This window comes from Rhinoderma darwinii, chromosome 5 (genome assembly GCF_050947455.1).
Source record: "Rhinoderma darwinii isolate aRhiDar2 chromosome 5, aRhiDar2.hap1, whole genome shotgun sequence".
NCBI classification, from domain to species: domain Eukaryota; kingdom Metazoa; phylum Chordata; class Amphibia; order Anura; family Rhinodermatidae; genus Rhinoderma; species Rhinoderma darwinii.
Window position 1 is genome coordinate 277,637,594 of NC_134691.1, and position 21,725 is coordinate 277,659,318.

General features: G+C 39.6%; 1 protein-coding gene across 2 annotated transcripts in view; it reads left to right on the forward strand.

Annotated features, from left to right (window-relative positions):
- Positions 1–12,967, forward strand: part of SLC4A7 (solute carrier family 4 member 7) — a 148,183-nt gene extending 135,216 nt beyond the window's left edge. For both annotated transcript variants that reach the window (XM_075827180.1, XM_075827181.1), the window contains 5 exons: positions 312–485; positions 1,329–1,460; positions 2,695–2,795; positions 6,590–6,697; positions 11,044–12,967. In XM_075827180.1, coding sequence (XP_075683295.1) covers positions 312–485; positions 1,329–1,460; positions 2,695–2,795; positions 6,590–6,697; positions 11,044–11,125 — 597 coding nt within the window. In that variant the 3' untranslated portion in view covers positions 11,126–12,967. The remainder of the gene's footprint in view (positions 1–311; positions 486–1,328; positions 1,461–2,694; positions 2,796–6,589; positions 6,698–11,043) is intronic.
- The last annotated feature ends 8,758 nt before the right edge of the window (positions 12,968–21,725 follow it).

Here is a 21,725-nt window from a genome sequence, read left to right on the forward strand (position 1 = left end):
GATATATCATAAATGTCACTGATGGGAAAAGCCTTTTCAGCTTTGGTTTCCGAGATGCTCTGCCAAAAAAAGCTGCTGCTAATGCTTGACCGGGAATGCTGGGTTGTCTATTACTAGATTTTTATTTTTAGCATTTAAAAGGACATCGACTTAATGTAAAAAACACCAATTATATTTATACTCCTTGTGCCTCAATACAGAAATTCCACACTAGGGACCCACCTTATCCATGTAAAAACATGATGAAACAAAGTTGTCTTGTCTTGTTCTGTAAAGCACAATACCAATCTTTTTTCACTTCTGCCTTGCAGTTTTTTGACCGTATCAAGCTGTTTGGTATGCCCGCCAAACATCAGCCAGACCTGATCTATCTGCGGTATGTTCCCCTCTGGAAAGTCCACGTGTTCACGGTCATACAGCTCACTTGTCTTGTGCTGTTATGGGTGATTAAGGCATCGGCAGCGGCTGTTGTGTTCCCTATGATGGTAAATATTTTAAATTATTAAATTATTTTATTGAAGAAGAGGATTGTCAATAATATAGGTCACAACATACAAATTGTGTTTTTATTACAAGGGTATTTCTATAAGATCATTTTCACATTCAGCTATAAAAAAAATTTGGGGAGAGTCTGCAGTTGTAACAAGGATTTCCGTGCGGAATTCATTCTAATAATGAACAGCTGTGGATTTTAAAATCGACATCACCTGTATTGTTCCATGCACATATTCTCCTGAGCGTGTGAATGAGGTATAAAACCACCCCCTTCACATAGATTATTGGCAGAATGTTAGTGGATTTTTTTTTCCCAGTGTACCACGGGATGCGCGCCTAGATTCTGCCCGTATCCTGAATGTGTGAACATGGCATAACTGTGTTCCTGTTCACTAAATAATGATATTGTTCCTCTTTATATTGCTCTCCATCGTGGTAACAACCTCTTTAACAATTGGATACGGTTTCTAAGTTTTCCAGCATATGTTGTCATTTTTTACACCTATGTCGTCATTACCTCTCTCCCTTATTGAAGTAGTATGTTTTTTTTGTATCGTATGTGCATTTCATTATATATGCCTTTACAATGTGACAGTCAATGCAGTGTTTTTTTAAATACAGATGAAAAATACAGTACATATGTTTTGTGTTGACCTGAATCTAAAAACAGACGGCCTGTTCTACCACTATTAGAAAAGGGAACAAAAGCCACGGATGCCCTTGCATTACTACAAATTCTAATTGATTGATTCAGTGTTTTTTGTTATGTTTGTTTTTTTGCTGCTTGCTTTTTACCTCACTTATAATTGTCCCACTGTCTCCGTGTTTTTAAGGTACTCGCACTGGTATTTATCCGCAAACTCTTAGATTTCTGTTTTACCAAGCGGGAATTGAGCTGGCTGGATGACCTGATGCCTGAAAGTAAGAAAAAGAAAGAAGATGATAAGAAGAAAAAAGAGAAGGAGGTAGGCATCTGAATATTGAAACCAATCGCCTGCGTGCTGCATACTAGAACTTGGACTTTCCTCTGGAAATGTTCGCTGTAATTCCCTAGGATATTGTGCGGTCTAGTATGCTGCATATATACTTTGCTGTAGGTAAGCTCATTTTATTAGTTTTGCAAAGGAGTGATTTGGCTTTGACCTTCCTCTTCCTCTCTCCTTTACAAAATGAGAAGATTGAAGATGACTCACCTGAGGTATGTAATATGGACGGCCATGTAAAGTGTGATCTCTTCAGGCACATTCAGCAACCCATGAATGGATCCATTAACTTGCTTTTTTTAATGTGTTTTAAAGAAGAAAAAAATTACTTTGCAGTTCAATTATCCATTACGATTTTATTACTATCGTCCCCAACAGTCAAAAAGCAAAATAGTCGTTCAATAAACCAAAAAAGACCAATATCTTCATTGTTTATTGAAAGGCTTTTTAAGAAATGGCCTTATCTTTAGGATTATGCCATCGCTGTTTCATATTTGGAGGTCTGAACCCCCTAGGATCCCAACTGATTAGTAAAATGAAGGGACAAGTGCCGTGGCCTTTTCACCGCAGTAACTTGCAGAATTTTGCTGTCCATGTCGGTGTGGCTGTGTCTGCTACTGGTCAACCCCAGTGAATGGGGCGCAGCTGCAGTAACCATCACCGCTGCGGGGAGGAGAACTTAAGTGAAGGAGTTGCGGCAGGAAGGATAGGTCAACAGTATTAAATCCCAGAAAACCTATTTACAACTTGGCACAAGTATCTTTATGTAGCAGCGCTAAACACTATATATATTGCAAATACAAAAAGTAATGGCGAATTTGTATAAAGTTGTCATCTTTATATATCCTTTATTTTGTTATAATTCTGACACGAAAGTATGTTTGGGGTTTGTATGTGACCGATTTAATATATTTTTAATGATGTTTTTTTTTTTTTTTTAAAGGGGTAGTCTGGGATAAAAAAATAAAAAAAGAGGCTAAGGGAAAATGGCGTAAAATAATAAAAGAAGCAATACTTATCTTTTTAAATCCCCTGCCGCTTCAGCTCCGGTGCGCCCTACCGGTCTTGGTTTACTGAGCTGCAGCGATGACATCACGTCGCCGCTGCAGCCAATCATTGCTACTGGTTCTAGTTAAAATGTATGTAGTCGTTGCTTTCTTTTCTGTTGGAAAAATCTAAAGAAACCTGTGGTAAGCGTCATGTCCTTGGTTTTCAGGAAGCTGAACGAATGCTCCAAACAGAGCATAGTGAAAATGTGGAGCTTGCCTATGAGGACAGGAACCTTCTCCAGATTCCTGTGAAGACCTTGAAATACAGGTATGAAGTCAATAATACACTCACAAAGACTATCAAGACCTGCTTTTTGGAACTAGCTGTTGTGACTGTTGAAATATTATTCTTACAAGTAGCCTTTAAAGTGAATGAATGTCTGACGCAAAGCTCCAAATCTCCCTGCATAGACATAGATTTAACACACCATGATGTACCTGTAAGTCATGGATTGGCTTTCGTTAAAGGCTCCGTGATGTACAGGTACGTAATGATCACTTGGTCACAGAAGCTGTGCCCAGGCAATCAGCAGCAAGAGCCCAGTTATGAGCCGGGCTCCTGCTGTCATGGCCGAGATCAGAGAAATCTTTAAACAAGTTAGATGCCGCGGTTAATTGCGACCGTAACATCGAAGGAGCTTAACATAAGGAGAGGACTACCTCTGTCTACCGGTTGACTATGCGATTGTGGGGTGCTGACGGGTTACTATGGCAACTGGGGTCCTGACAAAGGTTTATGTATGAGATCAAATGATTGCAGCTTCAAGTTCACTATTGGGACTTAAAAAAAAAAAAAATTTTCTTTTATTTAAAAGTTGTGTGCAATCATAACGACCCGTAGAATAAAATTAACTAATTTATCGCATGGCGTAAAAAGCAAAACAAACAAAATATTTACGGCCGATACCCCAAAATTGTACCAACAGAAATTAAAAGCCCTCATACGGCTGTGTCAACAGAGAAATAAAACGTTGTGTGTCTAAGTGCGGCAACCAAAAAAATTACACTTTTTTTTTTTTTTTTTCTCTCCCATAAAACATGTTTGTATTGTGCAGTATTTACACCAACTTGCAGAATAAAGGTGAGTTTAGCTGTATTGCGCGAAACACAAAAAACAATGGCAGAATTGCAGGTTTTATTTACATCCTGCCCCCCCCCTCTCTAAATTAATAAAAAGCCTTTATATTTATGCCCCAAAATAGTGGCATTAAAAAAATACAACTCTTTCTGCAAAAAATAAAAAAAGCCCTCTTTTGGTTACAGCGACAGAAAAATATAAAGTTATGGCCCTTGGAATTTGATCTAAAAACCTGACAGCCTGTACCTTTTACTAGGAGGGCGGTTAGTTGCAAATTACATATGGTCTTATTGAGTTCATGTGCAGTGAGCTCCTTCTAGTGGTTCCTGCAGACATCCGGAATTGGATCATAGACCTCTCTCTATGCAGGAGATTTGAAGTTTTCTCTGAAAAAAATGAGCTCCAATCTCTTGTTGAACACCATTTGTTTTTTTGTTTTTTTTTAAACCAGTTCAACTGTGGACATTTACTTTAATAGGTAAACTTTCCGAGGGTAAATGAATTGTTAATCATGTGAACTGTTATGATTATGGGCAGGTTTAGAAATCTTTTAATTTCTGTGAGTCAAGCTGGCCAGTATTACAAGGAGGTCTGTTAGCTTATGGACCAAATTTTTATTCTGCTGACCCCTCTATTAACATACACTGTGTGAACAAACTCCTAATTAAGTCTGTGTGTTTCAGACACACCCATTGCAAACGGGTACATAAAATCAAGCACACAGCCATGCAATCTCCACAGACTAACAGTAGTAGTATGGGTTGTACTGAAGAGCTCCGTGAGTTTAAGTGTGTCATTGTCAAAGGATGCCATCTTTGTCGCAAGTCCGTTTGGGAAATTTGTGATCTGCCAGGTCAACTGTAAGTGCTATTATTGTGAAGCATAAGCTTCTCGGAGTAACCAGTGGAAACGTGTTCTCTGGAGTGAGGAATCTTGTTCCTGATCTGGCAGTCTGATAAACGACTCTGCAGCATTTGGCAGATGCCAGGAGAACACTGCCTACCACAATGCATAGTGCCTACTGCAAAATATGGTGGAGGAGGGATAATGGTCTGGGACTGTTTCAGGGTTTGGGCACCTTCTTTCCAGAGAAGGGTAATGTTAATTCTTGAGCATACCAAGAAATTATAGACAATTGTATTCCAACTTTGTGGGAACACTTTGGTGTAGGCCCTTTACTATCCCAGCATGACGGCACCCCAGTGCACAAAGCGAGGTCAATAAAGACATGGTACCGCCAATTTGATGTGGAGGTACTAGAGTGGCTTCCACAGAACCCTGACATCGACCCCATCGAACACCTTTGGGAAGAATTTGAGCACCTATTGCGAAACAGACCTTCTCATCCAACATCCGCATCTGACCTCCCAAATGCTCTTCTGGATGACAGGACACAAGTTCCCACAGACACACTCCTTATTAAACAAACAAAAAATGAGGCAGCTCTCTACGGCAGCTGATCTACGCAAAACATTGACTATATGGATTATTTAAATTGTATTACTGCTATATTTACTATGCTTATAAAATCGATATTCTTATATTCTCCATCTTAATGCTCATGGCTTTGGAATGGGATGTCCAACCAGCTCAACTACAGTGCTGTGAAAAAGTATTTGCCCCCTTCCCAATTTCTTCTATTTTTCACATTTGTCACACTTGAATGTTTCAGATCATCAAACTACTTTTAATATTCGACAAAGATCTCCCAAGTAAACACACAGGGGGGATTTATTTATAAGTGAGTCTGTCACCAGAAATGTACCTATCAAACTAGCATCAGGGTATATAATGTATCCTCCTCTGAATGTAACGTTATTGTCCTTTATCACGAGTGCCTCCTTTGCAGCAAAAATCACTTTTATTCAATATATGCAAATGAACAACTAGGGCGACACATAATCGGCGCATGCGCAGCGCATCCTTGATGATTTACTGGTCTAATCGGCTGTACTGCGCATGCGCCGATTTATGTCCGATTACACCCTCTTCTCCTCTGTGATGCCAATGTCCGTCTCTTCTGGGTGTAGTCTGATGTCATCGGTGCATGCGCAGTACAGCCGATTAGACCATCGGTGCCGATTATGTGAGACCCTCGTTTCTGAAAAATGCTCATTTGCATATATTAAATAAAGTGATTTTCTTTGCCAAGGAGGCACTTATGTAAAAAAGGGAAATAACGTTCCATTCAGGTGAGCCTACATACACTATATACTCTCTTGCTAGGTTTGAGAGGTACATTTCCGGTGACAGACTCCTTTACTTTCTACGCCGGTTTAAATTGGATGATCGGAAACATTTCAATGTGACACACTGTAGGTATGGTGGTCAGGTGTCCAGATAGTTTTGGCAATGTAGCATATCTGACTAATGTCTGCTGAATTCAGCTCCACACAAATTACTTCACACCAGAAAGTCTAAGCAAGATAAGAGAAGAATGTACTCTGTTATTTTTTTTTTTTATATAAACGTTTCCAACAGGTAATGCAAGAAAACATGGAAGGGTTGTGCCCAGTGCGTAGATGCCAACTGACACATGTGTTCAGGACAAATCATGAAATGGATGCAGCGACTTTCACTTTTTCTTAAATAAGGCTCTTTTCACATCTGCATTGGGGTCCCGTTCTAACGTTCCATGGTAATGGAAACCTCTGGTTTCCGTTCGTATCAGTTTGTCTGTTCAGGGTCCCGTTCTGACGGAAAGCCAGAACGGGACCCCAACGCAGATGTGAACAGAGCCGAAGTCTGTTATGTCTCTAAGGTGTTTTGTGCAACGTTTATACATTCAAGTTGACCAATCACTAAGCATTTGTTTCATTCTGCATAAGCTTTTCATGCCATTTGTCTTCATTTAGCTGCAAAATGCTTTTTACTTTCTTTGCTACTGAGGAAGTGAAGAGAAAAAAAAATGAAGATCAGCCAAGTAACTACATTAATGCTTTTGCAGAAGCCGCTACTAACCACAACCTGTGTTTATTCTCTAGCCTTGATCCATCCGTTGTAAACATATCAGATGAGATGGCAAAAACTGCACAGTGGAAGGCCCTTTCAATGAACCCTGAAAATGCCAAAGTAACCAAGTCTAACCAGAGGTAGCTATTACCGATTTACTTATCCATGATCTAACCGCACTTCAGGGTGTGAATGCGCTATATGCAGAGATGCAGGTTTACAGAATGTACAATAAGTGTATGAACACGCACCTAGCTATATACATAAACTCATTCATATTCTTTCCATTGCTTGAGTGAGTTCAGCAGAAAAAGATGATAAACGTACATCATTGTAGATGACGCAATGTGAGAATATTTCATGATACATATTTTGCTACTATTCTATTCTCTCTATTCTTTTTATAACTCAATATAACCAAATATATTTAATCATTTATGATGGATAGGAATCCAAAGCCACAAAATCTGCTTCTCTGATTTGTACATTGCTGCAAAAGTATGTGTGACTATGTTGGACATTTTATCAAATCTTCTATGCAATGGCCTTTTGTTTATAAATTCCGCTGCCTTCGGTAATGTCCACCTTTAGTCAATACATCTTGGAGGTCATGTAGACACCGTAATGTTTCAGACTCTTCCCTCTAGCCGGGAACGGTCGGCGCTTACTGGTGCTTCTGCACATGCTCAAGCACCGCTAACATGTTCCCTATCCGCTGCTGTTAAAAATCTAGACTTTACCCCTGCTTAGTTCTCACAGCGTTTGGCATTGATGGCTATGTGACTCAAAGTAGTGTTAATTGTGTAATCAAACAAACCATTAAATTGTATGTATGTGGCCAAAAAAAATGTTCTAAATGTTTTTTAGTTCACACGCCTGTACCATATCTCCCCCCCCCCCTTCTTTCAGTGCTATACTACAACTTGCAACAGAAGCTATTAACAGCTCGTACCCGCACCTCTCACAGCTCCTGTGTTTTGTAACCAGATGGAGCATACATGTTTCCTCTGGTTTTATAAAGCACAGGAGCTGTGAGACGCTCCTGCTGCACGTAGTACAATGCTGCAGGCCTGGGTAAAGGGTCTGTGCAGAGTATCTTAGGGAAGTGCAGGGGAACTGTGATTTTACCGCAAGGAGGGTAGCGCTGGGGAATTGTGGGAGATCGTCGGCACAACGCAAAGCCCACCTACATTTATGGAGTGCAAGGTCGAAGTAAGCATTTAGCATGGGTACCGTATATAAAAAAAATGCAAAGCAGTACGTTTTTAATAGATAAAAAACCCACCCATTTGGATCCTTGACAACAGATTAGGTGGTCCACAGATTACTGAAACTACTTTTGTTAATGGGGAAAACCCCTTTAATGACCATTTAATTCAAAGAAAAATGTTGTGTATATGACCCCTACAGCTGGGTTAACACTAAATTGTGTCGAGCAGGTTGTCAAAGTAATGAACAATCTTAATTTTTTTTGTCGATGTAAAGTACGGGTAAGTGAAACAGTTTGTTGAAAAACACAGAGGGACATTTATAAAAGGGATTCTTGAGATTATTGTTAAATCATTTGCCTCTCTGATATAGAATGTTGACGTTGAAACCTTTTTAACACAGAGAGAGTTTTTGGGAAGTGCTGGTTCTCCTCGTGGAGATCCAGCTGGTGTAGGGAGTATTCCAGGCAATGCTTCCTGGGAAAGTATGCAAATTAGCTCTCCTCCAGAAGGAAGAAAACAAGCCAGAGACCGGTTTCCTCCTTCTGGAGTAGAGCTAATTTCATTTTAATGAAAGTCCATAAAATACTGCAGGGATGTAGACAAAAGATCAATTTGCAGTTGGCTGTAGAGCATCACTGGACTTGAGATCAATTAATTAAATCAATTAATATACGTCATTCCAATAGTTTGGTGAACTGTGAAATGAACAACGCAGTACCCCATACAGCATGCTTTAGTATGTCAACCCCTATTTTATGGTATGGAAATGTTGTACATGTCCCTCAGTGTCATATATTCTAGAAACCGTTGCTTTTGCATGCAGAGTACCTGTTTGGACTGGCATGAACTTTCTCGGGTCACTGACTTGAACTGAAGGGAAATACAGCCATGGTTCACTATGTTTGTTCACATCGAATGACTTGGTAGCAAACCACGTATAAAAACTGTTATAGCCATGAACCTAATCTGCATGAAAAGCATTGTATGTGGTGTTCTTCACAACTAACAAAACCTCTCTTAGGCCAAGTTCACAGCTGTGTTGTATATTCAGTTACGCTGATCTGTTTTAAATCCGAATAAGAATAAAAACGGATCTGTTAAAAGTTCTATTGAAATCAAAAGAACTGATGCAAGCAGATTTCAATCCCTTTCTATCAGTTTTCCATTGACACCAATGTTTAAAAAAAAAAAAAGAATGTCTAGTGGATGAGTTATTTTTAAGGAGGAAAAGTGCTGTACTCCACTCTTATATCCGTCAAAAACTGATCTTTAACAGAACGGATGCACTTAAAAAAAACTATTAAAATCAATGGGATTTTTAACGGATCAGTTTTTATCCTTATTCTGATCTAAAAACATATCAGAGTAGCGGATTATACAATGCAAGTGTGAACTTAGCCGTACATTGCCACTTATGTTAATAATCTGCGTAGTAAATGTAACCCACGATGTCCTACTGAATCATACGTAGATCAGCATAGAACCATTTGGTGATTTAAACTCGGGCCAGTAGAACGGAGGAAGGGTCTGTGTTTTGTGGCTTTAATGAGGATGTTAAAACACACCCATATTACAACAACCTAAAACCAGCCTTACTTTTCACCTAAGTTGTGAATAAAGTGACAAAAGGATGTGTTGGCTAAGATCGGCCCAGTACGGTACTAGTATTAAAAGGTTTGATGAAGAATTGATTGGCCTTCTGTATTTGTGACCAAAAAAATGGAGCAAAAAACCTTTCAAATGTGGTGAACAGAACTGTTTCATTGCGACACTTGTATCATCTCAATACACCAGTTATTTGCATGCCCCTACTTCAGTTTGGTGAACCAAATTTCCATTCCACATTCAGAAAGTCCTATGCCATATTTTAGTACTGTAACGTGTGGTTTTGTTTCACAGTATGTTCTACATGGTACAAATGTTTTACAAATACCACAGTTAATACATTAGAACTGGACGATTAGGCCCCATGCACACGAATGTATGTATTTTTGCGGCCGCAAATCTGCGTGTGAATTTCGGCCCCATTCATTTCAAAGGGCCCATGCACACGACAGTGGTTTCCACGGTCCGTGCATGGCCCAGGAGCCTGGACCGCAAAAAGATAGGACATGTCTTATTACGGCTGTATTTTGCGGTCCAGGCTCATAGAAATAAATGCAAACGGCCATGTGCACAGCCCACGATTTGCGTGCGGCCCCTGGGTGTCACACTGCGGCTGTCCGAGCTGCAAATTACGGCCGTGCACACCACTACGGTCATGTGCATGAGGCCTAAGAGCTCTGATCAATGGAGAAGATTTTTATTGGTCAGAACCAATCTTTTTCATTACCATAGACCTAAAGGGGTTTAATCACAACAGACATTTATGGTATATGCCCAGGATATGCCATAAATGTCTGATAGATGTGAGTCCCAGATGTAAGACTTGTCGCATCTATCTCCCGAATGGGAGTCCACTGACAATGTCCGGCCTCTGGTTGTGGCATCCAGGCGTAGAAACATGCACACAGCAGGATGGGTTTCCGTAAACGGCAGAGCTTGCTGAGCTAAGCAGTTTCTGTAACTACCATAGAAGTGCGAAACGGTCCTTTTTGTTTTGGTTTTTTCTCCGCCCCTTTGCTGCGCTATTTTGTCTGACAAAAACAAGGGAGTTTGGGACTGAGGCTCCTAACAGATCTTCCTATGCAGATGTGAATAGGACCTCACACAGGCACCAGAACTACCGGTATGGTAAATGATAAAATTGCTGTATTTCCTTGAGCCTTATAGAGAATGAATGGAGCGGCAGCATGCGTGTGTGACTTCCGTTCACACAGGGCACTCTAAACCCTCATTCTCGTGATCACTGGAAGTCCTATTGCTTGGACCCCCACTGATCAAACACTTAACTTTCCTATGGATAGGTGATAATTTGTTATCATGGGAGAACCTCTTGAAGGTTTCCCTTTATTGGAACCAATGGGTCTACCCAAAACATGACAAGTAACCGCCCACCGTTATTTCTCTTCCACCAAATGTGGTTTTATGCCCATGTGACTGAGTAAGGCTCTTTAGTACTGGCTTGATGTAATGCGAACATAAAAAGAATATATACATGTTTGCACTCCACTGTACAGACACTAAATCATTATAAATGTTGACCTAAATGTTACATGCCCAATTTGTTGAGTTTGTATATGGAGGATATCAATGCATATGGCTGAAACCTTACGGTCTATTGCATTAATAGTGAAATGTTTATTAACCGATTAAATATTTGTTTATTTTCTCAGTCCTGACAAACCAGTAAGTGTGAAAGTCACCCTAGAAGATGAAAGTTTCCGAAAATACGTGGATGCTGAAACTTCCCTATAGAACCATGTCCAGAAGAGTGTAACGAAGCGCGTGAGAGTGTATGAATGTACCACATATGAATATCAGACCATCAGTGTGAAAACATTTCCAGAATACTGTATGTGCACCTCCTAAATTATTAGCACTGTAAATACTGTATAGGATCTATTGCGGGCTGTCTCAATTGTAATATGGCACAGGATGATCACTCAACAATTATTTATTCAATAGGAATTTTTATAGACCTCTTTTTTAATTGATTTTATTGTATATTTAATAACCGGTCATCAAGCAATCGTGTTAGAAACAAACCATTGAACAGTTCTCCGTTTGTCATTCCCACACTTTCCAAGTTCACCTATCTTACCATGTTGATGTATAATGCCAATCGGTTTTGTTTTTAATTTGATTTTTTTAATCCATATTTTCTTAATTAAATCCTTTATTAGCCAAAAATACAAGTAGGGTCCTCATAAGAAGGAACTTTATTATTCTGCTTTTTTTTTTTTTTTTTTTTTTTTTTTTCTGTTGGCAACAGAACATTTTAAAAAAACCTAGACCCCTGACCAAGTAGAATTAGTCATTGCTTATAAAACACGCTATGGCGTCCCACACCCATGCACAAATTAGTAAGGCGCCGGTTACTTCAGACAAAGCATAATTCACACGGTCACTCTGTATACTAATGCCATAAGAAGTATTTTAGTTGCAGAATATAGTTTCTCAGATATGATGGGAGTCAAGTAACTCAGGATGTTTGTGCAATAAGCCACATCAGTGCTTTATAGGTCCCATTTTTTTTTTTACCTACAATTTTAATATTTTTTTTGCCAAATTTGCTACAAAGAAAGGTGGCATTTTGATTTTAGCTGCTCATATGTAATTACTTGAGATTATGCACATTGTATGATGCCCTGGCAGTCAGGTAGCGACCATTAGTTATCTTTGTTGTCAAATCATGAAGCTATCCGATCATTTAGTTTGAGAATCACGATACACTACACCTTATGAGACGGTCATAGGCTTTTGTTGCATTCCGCTAGCAGGATTGTAGAATCTCCCTTTTCATTCTTCCTTGCGTTCTCGGACAATTTTGGGGACAAAGACTAACATGTGCGTAACAAAGTAGAAAAGTAGTTTATAACATTCTTTCTACACATTACACTGACAGGTAGCAGCAAGAGAATGCAGGAAGATTGTACTGGATACATTGCTCGCTTTGGGCACTTGGGGTTTGATAAAACCTTGCCTTCTACAATATTCAACTTCAGCAGCGCACTAAGGCCTGCTCTAATAGGGTCGTCATTTTTTCATTTCAGTGGAAATGCCATATTTTCTGACTAAAGCTGACCAGAAACATTGGGAGGAATTTTTTAAAAGGTTTTAGTGGCATTAAAAAGTCCCAAATGATGGCGCCCACCCTACTTGTGCAATAATTTGCGACCTTTCACCACTTGAAAAAAAAATGGACGGGGCCACCGCAACCAAACTTATTTACTATAATCTGCACCAGAAATTGGTGTAAATTTATAATGGATATCTACGTCCACGCATAGCTGGCATAGATTTGTGGGCTGCAGATGAAGAGTGGCGTATCAAATGCCAGTCTTTGTGATACAGAGCTCAAAATCCCATGCATAGACATAGGGCCCATTGGGGTGGCTCCGCAGCTTACTGCATACTGTTATTATTGAGCGCTATGTATAAACTGTATGCAGGAAGCACCGAAACTTCGCTCAGTGGTGACTGAGGCACAATTTAAAGGGATTGTCCCACCACAACAACTTATCACCTATTCATAGGATAGGTGATAAGTGCTTGACAGCTGGGACCCCCACCGATCAAGAGAACAGGGGTCCTGAATACCCATATAAATGGAGCGGCAGGTCACACATGCTCCCTGCCGGCTCTATTCATTCTCTGTGGGACCGCCAGAGATAGCTGAGCGCTGTACTCTATCTCCTGCAGTCCCATAGAGAATGAATGGGGTAGCAGGGTGCATACGTGACCTGCCGCCCTGTTCATATGGGGATTCGGGGTCCTCCATTTTCTTGATCGGTGGGAGTCCCAACGATCTAACACCTATCCTGTGGATAGGTGATAAGTTGTTGTGGTTGGGCAATCCCTTTAACTTTGTCTATGCTGGGAATTTGAACTCTGTATTTGAAAATGGAGCTCCAACTGCTATAGAGATAGAAATAAGTCAGCACAGAATTGTGGACCTCTTAAAGGCTATGTACACCTTTTTGAAATAAATATATATATATATATATATATATATATATATATATATATGTGTGTGTGTATCTGTCCATCAGTGTGATTGGAGCTACTTCCTATCTGTATCTTGCGCTGAATCCTGTATCTGTCAGGTCAGCAGCACAGACTGGTTTAGTGTCAGCGGGTCCTGTGTGTGTGTGTCTGATACGCAGGATCGAGCTGCTATCGATCACATAAGTTCATAACTGAATGGCTGTTTTGTTTTTTTTTTGTTTTAACAAAAAGGTCAGTGTGATTTAGTGCAACTTTATAAATTAGTTTTTATGAAAAATTATTTTTCCTTTTTGAGATACAGCTGCTCTGTATACAGAGCAGCTGTATCTTTTGCTATGACCTGAATCCGTCATTAGCGCGGACGTGAAGGTTTAAGTGTCAGCGGGTCCTGCGTGTCTTTGACACGTAGGATCCACCTGTAATCTATCACAACTGAATTATGTGATAGATTTACAGGTGGATCCTGTGTGTCAGACAAGCAGGACCCGCTTTCACTGAACTAGTCAGTCTCGCGTCCTGCCGGGAGCAGGATTTAGCAAGAGATGCAGCCGTTCTGTATTCATTATACAAAGCAGCTGTATCTCAAAGTAAAAATAATTTTTCGTAAAAACTATTACGTTTGTCTGTAATCACACTGACCTTTTTTTTGTAAAAAAATAAAGCCATTCAAAGGTTTACATAGCCTTTAAGTTTTCAAATGGTTGTTAGCAAATGTGATGCGACTTAATTTGCTAGTAAAGTGACACTTTACTGCTGTCACAATAAGTTCAACTTTAATTTAAAAAAAACTATCAATCTGTGTTCTGCACTGTACCCACATTTTTTTTCTTACAAATCACAGATGCAACAAAGATGTACATAGCACAGATAGAAGTTCAATAATGCAATTACTTTTACCATCATTACATTCTGTCATTTCCTGAATGATGTTTCGATTGAATTTTCTCCAGTATAAATGTGTAATAACTTGTTCTCTCGGTAATTTAGAGTTATTCTTTTTCCTCTCTCTGTAGAAATGTTCTCTATTGAGTGCAGGAAAATAATTTATGTATTTTTGCAACAATTGTTCTTATAGGTAAGGTTTTATGTTCCATTTCATGTTCTGTTCTAGTTTTGTAACTTTTTATTTTATTTTATTTTTTCTCCCCTTGATTTTTAAGAACCTTTCAGCTCAATAATTGAATATCTGCTGGCTGCTCTATTTTTATTTTTTCTCTGTAGGCAAGCATTTATCTTGGTATATTGAGATGTATGGATCTAATATGTTGTATCAAAAAGATCGTGTCATTAAGATTGATTTAGATGGACGTTTTTTGTTTTGAAATATCGTATATAAAATGTAAGACAAAAAGGCGACTTAAAGAGGCTCTGTCACCAGATTTTGCAACCCCTATCTGCTATTGCAGCAGATAGGCGCTGCAATGTAGATTACAGTAACGTTTTTATTTTAAAAAAACTAGCATTTTTGGCCAAGTTATGACCATTTTTGTATTTATGCAAATGAGGCTTGCAAAAGTCCAAGTGGGTGTGTTTAAAAGTAAAAGTCCAAGTGGGCGTGTATTATGTGCGTACATCGGGGCGTTTTTACTACTTTTACTAGCTGGGCGTTCTGACGAGAATATCATCCACTTCTCTTCAGAACGCCCAGCTTCTGACAGTGCAGACACAGCCGTGTTCTCGAGAGATCACGCTGTGTCGTCACTCACAGGTCCTGCATCGTGTCAGACGAGCGAGGACACCGGCACCAGAGGCTACAGTTGATTCTGCAGCAGCATCGGCGTTTGCAGGTAAGTAGCTACATCGACTTACCTGCAAATGCCGATGCTGCTGCAGAATCAACTGTAGCCTCTGGTGCCGATGTGTCCTCGCTCGTCTGACACGATGCAGGACCTGTGAGTGACGACACAGCGTGATCTCTCGAGAACACGGCTGTGTCTGCACTGTCAGAAGCTGGGCGTTCTGAAGAGAAGTGGATGATACTCCTTGTCAGAACGCCCAGCTAGTAAAAGTAGTAAAAACGCCCCGATGTACGCACATAATACACGCCCACTTGGACTTTTGCAAGCCTCATTTGCATAACTACAAAAATGGTCATAACTTGGCCAAAAATGCTCATTTTTTATAAATAAAAACGTTACTGTAATCTACATTGCAGCGCCTATCTGCTGCAATAGCAGATAGGGGTTGCAAAATCTGGTGACAGAGCCTCTTTAAGTCAGACGTGTAGAAGTATTTATGTTTCTAAATGCAAACCTCTAATCAGACGTTACCGACGCTGAGGATTCCGTGAAGTAGGTGTTGTCTTGCCTATTTGGAATAATGCATATTCTGTTGGTATGTTTACACTTCACCAACTCCCTTTGTAATACGTTAATGGGCTAAAGACAGGGTTTTTTTTTAATTTAAGTATTTTTGTATATTTTTAGCACACAGATTCAATGGATGATGTGAGTTTGTTTGATACTTGGTGCATTTAATATGTGCTGAATTTGAAACATGGAAGAATTTACCTGTGGCTTTTGCTGTCTTCTCATAAAAATATTAAGATAATTTCTTCTTTTCTCCGATCTTTCCTCCTTTAGTATCTTAAATACAACCGTATTGTCTTCCATTGTTTGGTTCGCTTACCGGAACATAGCCAGACATATAGTATTTATTATACTGAAGAACTTTATGAAAGCACAGCACCAGGTTTTTTATGCCTGTTTTTTTGTATTGAAAATAGTGTTTTTGCTTTGCTTTTTCTGCCAAAGCAAGTTCCAAAACCATAAATTATATTTTGTTAGTTTTTATGACAAATATGTGAGTTTCTTGTTCTACCAGAGATGTGAAAACCCTGCCTTTATAATCTGTTGAAAAAAACTTAAAAAGAAAATACAAACTATATTTTGTAATGTCTAAAAAGAAAAACAAAGTTGATTGAGAGCAATAAAAGTCTACTGAAATTTCTATGGTGGTGTCTCTTTTTATTGTTAGCGCAAAAGTAACAGTGGTAGTGATTTATTGTTGACCGGCATAATAAACTGCAATGTATTATAGAAGTAATCGGGATTGTGTGTTCGAGTCCAAAAAGGGGCCCGATTTTAACGTTTTATAGAAATGTAGAAAAAAAATTCATTATTTTATGGGAAAATAACTTAAAAAAAGAATACATATAATTGGTATAGTCGGATCTGTAACAGCCAGTACTATAAAAGTAAACAATTATTTATCATGCATGGTGAACGCCAATAACCCCTTCCCGCACTTTGACGTTAATGCACGTCAATGTGTGCAGTTCGTTCGCGCACCTTGACGTGCAGTAACGTCTGCACTTTATAAGTTAACCGCAGCGGCGGTTAACTTCAGTTTGTCTGCCCTGATGTCCGGGCAGACTACAAGGGACCAATGAAAGCGGTCCCTTGCTCCAGATCGCTCTGATTGGTTAGTCTGTTCAGACTTTCCAATCATAGCTTAGGATCTTAGAAGAACGACGTCACAGGCTCCGATTTCCTGTTGGAGTCAGGAAGTTAAGGAGGTCGGAGCCTGTGGACGTCGTGTGAAGAGAAAGTGAAAAAAAAAAAAGCCCAAAAATACCCATTAACCCCTTGATCACAGCCTTTAACTGTGATCACCCCCTCCTTTCCTCTCCCAGTCTATAAGGGAGATTTTTTTTTCTGTTCTTTTAAAAAAAATAAAAAATAAAAAAAAGGGTTAGTGAGCGTTAGTTAGTGTCCATTTAGTCGGTGTAAGACCGTCTGTTAGTCAGCGTCAGACCGTCTGTCAATCAATCAGCGTCAGTTAGTCATCGTCTTTTTGTCAATGTAGTTTAGTCACCGTTAGCCAGTTTTAGTGTCAGAAAAAAAAAATAATTTGCGTACGTTCGTGTTAGATCAGTGCATCAGTCAATCAGCGTCAGTTAGCATCAGTCAGTGTGTGTGATTGTCAGTCAGCGTCCGTTAGACGTCGTTTTTTTTGTCAGTGTAGTTTAGTCAGCGTAAATTTAGTCAGTCAGTCAGCGTCAGTCAGTCTTTTTGTCAGTGTTAGTGAGTTTTTGTCATAAAATAAAAAATATATATATTCGTGTACATTAGTGTTAGTATTTAGTGTTTTATGTAAAAAAAAAAAAGACAAAAAAAGTTATTATACATTTTGTTGTATACAGCACTTTAGTATACGAGTCCACATATACACTTTAGTAAAAATAATAAAAAATGGCCCGCAAAACTTTTACTGCAGAGGAGGCATATGAGATGCTCGCATCGGACACCGATACTGCAAGTGATGCTGGGTCCGCATTTGTGCTGTCCTCCTCAAGCGACACCGAAGAACCTCGTCGCAGGAGGGTTAGTGTTCAGGTTACACCTGCACCTGAACCCAATTGGTTGCCCCCAACCTCCTACACCTCCCAAGTACCGGACTTTACTGCTGCTGCAGGGGTCCAAGTACAGACATCAGGACTGTCCGAAATGGAGTTTTTCCTACTCTTTTTTTCGGACAGCGTTGTGGAAAATATTGTTGAGCAAACTAATCTCTGTGCTCTACAATTCATTGCTGTCAACCCTGGTAGTTTTTATGCCTGCCCATACAGGTGGCATCCCACCAACAAAGCCGAAATGCTTCAGTACTGGGGATTGGTCCTAAATATGGGCCTAACGAAGAAGCCATCGGTGAGGGCCTATTGGTCCACCGATATTCTGTACCACTGCCCCTTATACCGCACCACAATGCCCAGGGCTCGTTTTGAGGCAATCCAAAACTTCTTGCATTTCAATGATTCCCAGTGCCCCCCCCCCCCAGAATGACCCAAATTTCGATCGACTCTATAAAATTAGACCCCTTATTTCCCATTTGGCCCAAACATTTGCATCGTCCTATACCCCAGGAATTGAAATTGCCATTGACGAGTCCCTGGTGCATTTCAAGGGAAGGGTGAAGTTCAGGCAGTATTTGCCCAACAAACGTGCCAGGTATGGCATCAAGATCTATAAGTTGTGAGTCGGAGTCGGGCTACACACATACTTTTAGAATATATGAGGGAAGGGACAGTCAGATTGAGCCCCCAAACTGCACACCTGTCCTGACCACAACTGAGAAAATTGTCTGGGACCTCCTGCACCCACTGTTTAATCCGGGGTACCACTTGTATATAGACAACTGGTATACAAGTGTACCCCTGTTCAAATGCCTGGCGGAGAAAAAAACAGTGGCGTGTGGGACGGTCCGCAAAAACCAGAGACGGCTCCCAAAAACCCTTCTCCTTCAACCCCTGCAGCGTGGGGAGAGCAGGGCGCTCCATAGTGAAGGGGTCCTTTTTTTAAAATTCAGGGACAAGAAGGATGTCCTAATGCTAACATCCATTCACGACGCCACCTGCTCCCTTGTCCCTGTGCGTGGTGCAAAACCCACCACCACGTCACGGCCTTACTGCATCCAGGCCTATAACAAATACATGGGGGGAGTGGACCTTTCTGACCAGATGCTCAAGCCGTACAATGCCATGCGGAAATCAAAAATTTGGTCCAAAAAATTGGCGGTGCACTTTGTCCAAATGTGATTGTACAACTCGTTTGTAATATACAGGAGCACTGGTCAGGAGGGGACATACTTGGAGTACCAGGAGAAGGTAATCAAATCCCTTCTCTTTGGGAATGTGGCAGAGGTAGGGGAAAGTTCTACCTCTGCAAGTAGTGATGTCCCCAGGATAGTTCCAGGACAGCACTTTCCTGGTGAAGTGCCGTCCACAGAAAAAAAAAAGCGCCCCCAGAAAAGGTGTCGTGTCTGTGCCAAAAGAGGCAAAAGAAGAGACTCGACATACCAGTGTAACATCTGTCCCACCCACCCTGGACTATGTATAAAGGAGTGCTTCCAAATATATAACACCTCTCTGGAGTTCTAAATTAAATTTGTATCTGCCCCTTTTAATTATAATTATCGTCCCTTTCATTTAAATTTACAGCGCCTTACCATAACCATTTCACCATTTAAAAATTGAACATCCCCTCAATAACAAAACTAAAAATACCCATTATACCCCTAGATGAATATCTAGGATTTGTAATATGGTGTAGTATCTGCACAATTTTTTAGGCCTATGAAAACATGACATGTGCCCAAAAATCATCCAAGTAAAATAAGGCATCAAAATCCTTGTGGTGTTCCAATACTTTCTGGCCCTGCCATATGTCCAGCCACAGCAGATTAGGGCCAAGTTGGGGGTATTTCTAAACTCGAAATAGCCTGATAAAAATTGAGGTGCTTTTCTTCACTTGCATGCTCTGTGTCTGAAAAATCTGTCCTATAAATGAAGCATTTGTGAAAAAAATTGAAAATGTTCTTTTTCACGCCACATTTCCACAAGATTCTGCAAAAAAACTGTGCAGTCAATAAAGTGATGACACCCCTAGATAAATTCCTTGAGGGGTGTAGTATTCGAAATGGGGTCATTTCTTGGTGTTTTCCATCATTATGGGGGCTCAGAGTCTCTTCAAAGATCAAATGGAGCCGTTGAACCAATCATGCAAAACTTGGGCCCTGAAAATCAAAGGCTGCTCCTTCAATTCCAGGCACTGCCATGTGCCCACACAACATATTTGGACCACTTTGGGGGTATCTCTGAACTCTGTACAAATGGGCCAGTAAATGTTGAGGTGTTTTTCTTCACTTGCATGCTCTGAACAATATGTCCTATAAATGAAACATTGGTGAAAAAATTGAAAATAGTTTTTTTTCACGCCAGATATCCACAAGATTCTGCAAAAAAATTATGGGGTTAAAAAATTGATCACACCCCTAGAAAAAATTCCTTGAGGGGTCCAGTTTCCAAAATTGTGTAACTTTTGGGGGGTTTCCACTGTTTTGGTCGCTCCAGGTGTTGCAAATGCGACATGGCACTGAAAACTATTCCAGCAAAATCTGTGCTCCAAAATCCAAATGACGCTCCTTCTCTTCTGAGCCTTGCTGTGGGTCCAAACAGCAGTGTATTACCACATATGTGGTATTGCCGTAATCGGGAGAAATTGCTTTACAAATGTAGTGGTGCTTTTTCTCCTTTTATTCCTTGTAAAAATTTAACATTTCTATGTTTTTCCAGAAAAAAAGTAGATTTTCATCTTCACACACAAATTCAAATAAATTTTGCAAAACAACTGTGGGGTCAAAATGCTAACTATACCCCTAGAAAGATTCCTTGAGGGGTCCAGTTTCCAAAATGGGGGTCACTTTTTTCTCTGTTTTTACTGTATCAGCAGCACAAGAACTCTTCAAACCTGACATGGTGCCTAAAATATATTCTAAAAAAAGGAGGCCCCAAAATCCCCTAGGTGTTCCTTTGCTTCTGAGGCCTGTGCTTCAGTCCGTTAGCACACTACTGCCACATGTGGGATATTTCTAAAAAGTGCAGAATCTGGGCAATAGATATTCAGTTGCATTTCTTGGAAAAGCCTTCTGTGTTACAGAAAAAAATGGATTACATATGAATTTTGGCAAAAAAAATTAAATTTGTAAATTTCACCTGTAGTTTGCTTTAATTCCTCTAAAATGCTTAAAGGGTTTAAAACACTTTTTCTGAATTCTGTTTTGAATACTCTGAGGGTTGCAGTTTTCAAAATGGGGTGATTTTATAGGGACTTTCTAATATATAAGGCCCGCAAACTAACTTCAGAACTGACCTGGTCCCTGAAAAAATAGCCTTTTGAAATATTCTTGAAAATATGAGAAATTGCTGCTAAAGTTCTAAGCCTTGTAACATCCTAGAAAAATAGAAGAATGTTCCAAAAACGATGCAAATATAAAGTAGACATATGGGAAATATAAACTAGTAAGTATTTTGTGTGGTATAAATATCTGTCTTCCAAGCAGATAGATTCAAATTTCGAAAAATTTTAATTTTTGCTCATTTTCTCTAAATTTTGATGTTTTTCACAAATAAATATTGAATTTATCGACAATTTTTTCACTCACTAACATCAAGTACGATATGTCACGAGAAAACAATCTCAGAATCTCTTGGATCGGTAAAAGCATTCCAGAGTTATTACCACATAAAGTGACACATGTCAGATTTGAAAAATCGGCTTCGTCCTGAAGGCCAAAACAGGCTCAGTCCTGAAGGGGTTAATAAATAAAATAAAGAATAATTAAAATAGCAGAATTGAATATTTTTTTTTTTTTGCTGGTCCTCTTTTTTTCCGAAAAATCAATATGTACCTCACAATCGTATTAATGCATCCAACTCGTCCTGCAAAAAATAAGCCCTCATACAGCTCCCTTGGCTTTTAAAAAATAAATAACATTTTGGCTCTTAAAATGTGGTGACTCCTGCCCAATAAAAACAAGTTTTTTTTAATTTGTTTTTAAGTAATAAAAA